The 5002-nt window shown below is 29.4% G+C and overlaps 1 protein-coding gene across 1 annotated transcript; it reads right to left on the reverse strand.

Annotated features, from left to right (window-relative positions):
* Positions 1-1458: 1458 nt before the first annotated feature.
* Positions 1459-3376, reverse strand: LOC137819333 (uncharacterized). The gene is made up of 2 exons (XM_068623140.1): positions 2357-3376; positions 1459-1904 (listed from the first exon to the last, which is right to left on the reverse strand). Exons 1-2 carry the CDS (start codon positions 3255-3257, stop codon positions 1585-1587), a joined length of 1221 nt encoding a protein of 406 aa, XP_068479241.1. The 5' UTR covers positions 3258-3376; the 3' UTR covers positions 1459-1584.
* Between the last annotated feature and the right edge of the window lie 1626 nt (positions 3377-5002).

Below are 5002 nucleotides of genomic sequence, written 5' to 3' on the forward strand. Positions count from 1 at the left end.
AAAAGGCCAAGGCCTGCATACATGCGTGATAGAGCCTCAAAATTTCATCATGTTTCTAAATATTTTTTCTTTGATTAGACAAAGAAAATCAAAAGGACTATAAAACGGCCGTCACGTCATTCATATTTTTTGTGTATTGTTAATTAATGTTTTTAGAACACTAGTTATAAAAGAAATACTTTTTTGAAAATTATAGACAGTGAATTATTTTTCCAACAATAAACTTCTCTTTTAATTCCTAAAATATTTATTATTATTTTTATTTGATAAAAGATAGAATGGCATGAAATCATTGGGCCTAGAGTGAGATTGGTTTTTTCACTTCACATGGACTGTACTTAGAACTGATGCTATAAACAGAAAAAAAAAAATAGAAATCAACAAATATATTTTTAGAATACTTTTTGGAACAAAATTTTCAAAATAAACTTTTGTTTGTATTTTATCAAATAACTTTTCTAAAGTTTTTTATGCAAAGAGCTTTTCAAAATTAGAGTAAATTAAATGGAATATTTAATTATTTTACTTATTTGGTGGGATGGAGGAAGAAGTTTAATAGGTCCAAGAAGGAATAACCAAATATGAATGAATTAGCCATGTTTTCTGCTCCAAGTTTAGTTGCTAAAATAAGTGTTTTTGAAATAAATGAATTCTTTTAAATTATTTATATAACGAACATATAGAATTTTAAAAAAATAAAGTAAGAAAATTAGACAAACATAAAACAACAAAAATCTACTTATTTTATTTAAATGAAAATAAGCACAAATACCTTTAGTTTTTAACATTTTATTAATTTTCATTACATAAAAAACTTGGGTTATATTAAATTGTTTTAACAAACAAATACGTCCAAAGCTGTAATATAGGTAACTTTTATTACTTCGGAAAATTAATGTGAATTTTTGAATTATTAGAGATTAATGTGACTTATCCTAAAATTTTCAAAGATGAATTTGGGGTTCATTCAAGCATAAATGACAAATAATTATTTAACTCTAACAAATAACTAAGGTTGTAAGTATATTTTAGTGTTTGATTTTTCTAAACTCTTGTCTACTTTTTAACTTGCATATAGTCGTTTACTCTATTTTTTAAGAATTTTAAAAAAAAATATCAAATGTATTTTGCAGTTCAATTTGGATGAATTTAAATATAATATTTAATCTAATTAATTTAAATTATTTGAAGTTGAATTAAATTGACTTCACTTTTATATTTCTATTTCTAAAATATTAATTAATGTGAACTAAATATAAAAACTTAATTACAATAATCATTAAATTTAAATATGAGACATATACATACATCACATTTGCAATAATTATGATGGCAGTTGCAATACAATATTAGTTATAATTATAAAAGTAATTATTATTCTAATGATAATAATAATAATAGTAAAGTCATAACTGATAAACGATAACTATTACGATATTTCTTTATTTCAGGGAAAAGTTGAGGAAAAGGACATGAAGTTAGATATATTATTCATCATGTAGAAATTACAATAGTTCATTTGCAAAATCATCACAAAATATCCTAGTTCTATGCATACTTACACACCAAAATGAAAGTAAAAAATCAACAATGAAGTTCAAAAACTTCATTGACGACCTCATATAATAAATGGTCGAAAATTTTATGCTCAAACACCAAACAAATGTCCCTAAAACATTCACTCTCACGTATATGTTTTAAGGTACAATCTGAGTCTCTTACATCCTGTTCTGTCAAATTACGAAGCTGCAACATCATTTCTGAGAAATACTCTGCTTCCTTGTTGACATCTATGAAAGTATAATCTTTATTAGTACTTGCACTGTCTTCAACATCATCATCCAAGGACAACAATAGTGATGGAGATTCCCACTTTGACTTTGAAGCCACCATGCTTCTACCATCTGCAATAAAAAATCATATGTACTAAGGTAAAGTAAAATTGCATTGAAACTACAACACCATGTGAAGAATGCATAATGTAGCCACTTTAGAAGCTTAAAGAACTGGTTTGTTGTGTAAATGTTGCATGCTTTCTGACAGACAAAAATTAAATGCGGTTGCATAGATGATTTTAGAGCCTTTTCTTTCATTTCATTATAATAAAAATTACACGAGAAAACAATACACATTCTCTACAAAGATAAGAAACCAATAACATAAGCTGTTTAGTTAGATCAAACAACCCATTATATATTTTGGATCCTTTTCTTTTCTTCACAAAGGAGCAAGAGTTTGATAACAAGCCAGTGAAAAGGGCATTGCAACAACATTCAATTTCATTCTAACCGTTGAACTAGTATTTTTAAATTAAGTAAAAATCATAATAAAAAGGGAGTGAGTTGAGAAAACACACCTAGAAAATCTGTTCCATAAAGTAAGGGATAATCATTGCTATCTACAACTGAAACTGGACTGTGATTTTCCATGCTGCATTCACTTTCTACCTTCATCAGTAACTTCTGGTTTCTCATGTTCTTCTTGTCTTTTGTTTCAACAAGCCCCTTTTTGTGCTTATTTGGCAAATAAGTGTTTGACCTTGATCTTGAACCATCATCATTTTGTCTATTACTACAAGAACTACACTTAGAGGAACCTGAGGACACAGAAGATAAAGGTTTACCATCATGATTTCGACCCTTTGAACCATGCTTAGAAGAAGGGACTCTCCTTGGTTCATTCTTCAGCTTGGAAATTTTCCTGTTCTTCCCTACATTCCTCTCTTTTTTCACACTCACACTCTCCTTGTTCTTACTCCCCTGCCTCTTCCCCTTCCTCACCTCTCCCAAACCCGTTTCCAATTTCCTAAACTCATGTCTAACCTCTTGGTCTTTGTCACCATCCATGCAAAGCACAAAGAGGTTGCTACCATTTTGGTTCTGAACCAAACTAGGAACCTCTCTGAACGAGGCCGAGGTCTTCACTCTCCTATGGATGGCATGGTTTGCATCAAACTCAAGCAAGTAATCCACAAAGTTCACTGACCTGCTTCTAGGAACAGAATCTGGGGTCCCTCCTTTGATTGCCCATTTGGAGTTTGGAAGTGAATCCAACCCCATTAGCCTTGCCACCACTCCAGGAGTAGAACCATCATTGACCACCGCGGTTTCTTTGGTGGAATGTGAATTTTCTGATTCCTCTGATTCTGTGAAATGATCAGTGGGGTGCACTGGAGGACTAGTTGCATTTCCAGCACATAGAAGCAGACGTAGTAAGCCAGGGAAACACCCAGATTTTGGTTTTTCTGGCTTAGCCATGAAGAATGAAGTTTGCACAGTGATACTAAAAATGAAGAAAAGTGCAATGTGAAAAGAGAATGAGCAGTGTAATGGTTGACAACTAGAGAAAGAGAATGATATAGTATGTTGGAAGAGTAGGAACGTGCGGTGAAGTTTCATTGGGAATTAAAAAGGTAAATTCCAAGTCTTTAAAGTCGGCACTACTGCTTAACTATAATACAAACACGAGTTCAACAATTTTACCTTGTGCACTTTGTTGGTGTTATTCTTTTATCCAAAACATTAGAATTTTACCATATTACTTTACTTCAATCCTTAATTCAAATGTATACTACTGAAATTGTAATTAAATAATAATGCTAAAACTATCTAATGAATTGTATTTATGTTTTATCATAGCATAATACTTTAAGGTTTAAAAGAAAAAAAAAACATTATGTGTGATGATTGAAATACAAGTGAATCTTAACTAATTTTACTTTATTGAATAAAATGTCTTCATTATACTCTTCATTTAGTTCAAATTCTATTTCCAATGAATAATTGATTCACATGTTCAAAATGGAGAATGTTCCTATTGAAAGAATTACCCAAAAAATTAGTCTGAAGGGTAGTTTAGAAAATCAAATTTATTTTGTGATGAATAAAATTGAAAAAATAAGTTTCAAGTAGTTCTATTTACATATTTTAAGTTAAAGGAAATATGATTTTAATGGTACATCTGGACAGAAACAAGGCTTTGCAAAATTTAAAAGCAATTTACCTTTAGAATCCTAGTATGAAAGTGAATAAAAAAGTGTGTTTTTACAGTTTATAGTTAAGGAGTAGATAATTTGATATCTTTCTTAGAAAAATATAATCACCATGGTGAGGAACTTATGAATTTCAAAACAAACAATATTTTACATGTGATATTTTAGTGATGTTATTGAAGAGTTGAAGTAGAAGAATTTACAATTTTATTAGGGTTAATAGTTGATATACAATGGTAGATGAAAGGGATTGGGTGTAGGGAAGGATACATTAAAGACAAATATTGGATGAAAAAGGATTGACTCAGGTCTGTGGAAGGAATTTTGTATTTAGTAATTAGTAATGCATGATGATGTGGTTGCAGTCCAAGTCTTACAAGGCTGCCAAACCGTGTGAATGTTGTTTTGCCAATTAAAAACAAAGTGTGGACAAAGTTGCTGACTTTTGAGGTCGGAAATATCCATGTGGTCCACTACCCCAAAGGAAATGACCAGATCTTGCCAGTACAATTTCATCTCAAGAACTTCACCGACTTTGTTGACTAGGTTTTCGGGATTCTGAATCTCCCCAATTTCTGTTGGTTCTCTAATGGCAAGCCTCTTTATGATCATGGGCCCTATAAATTGGAACCCTAAACAATTTTTTACTTAAAATCTTACTACTTCCTATATACCTGAGTTTCTTCATATTAAATGTTTGATATTGATTTTGTCTCAGGAAAATTCAGTTACAAAAGATAAATTTCACTTTCACAATTACTCTTCAATTCAATTATATATTAAACTAATTATTTTATGAATTTTCATTACTAAAAAATCATTAAATAAAAATTAATTTTAAATATAAAATATAATTTGTTAGTATATTAATTAAATTGATACTATTTTAATAATAAAAATCTTGATAAATAATTAGATACCAATTTAAAAATTATTTTATATTTTTTTACTAATAAAAGAAACTATTTAGATACTAATAATTAATTATTTTTTATCTTTAAAATTATTTTT

The sequence above is a fragment of the Phaseolus vulgaris genome, chromosome 10 (assembly GCF_000499845.2).
Source record: "Phaseolus vulgaris cultivar G19833 chromosome 10, P. vulgaris v2.0, whole genome shotgun sequence".
Taxonomy (NCBI): Eukaryota; Viridiplantae; Streptophyta; class Magnoliopsida; order Fabales; family Fabaceae; genus Phaseolus; species Phaseolus vulgaris.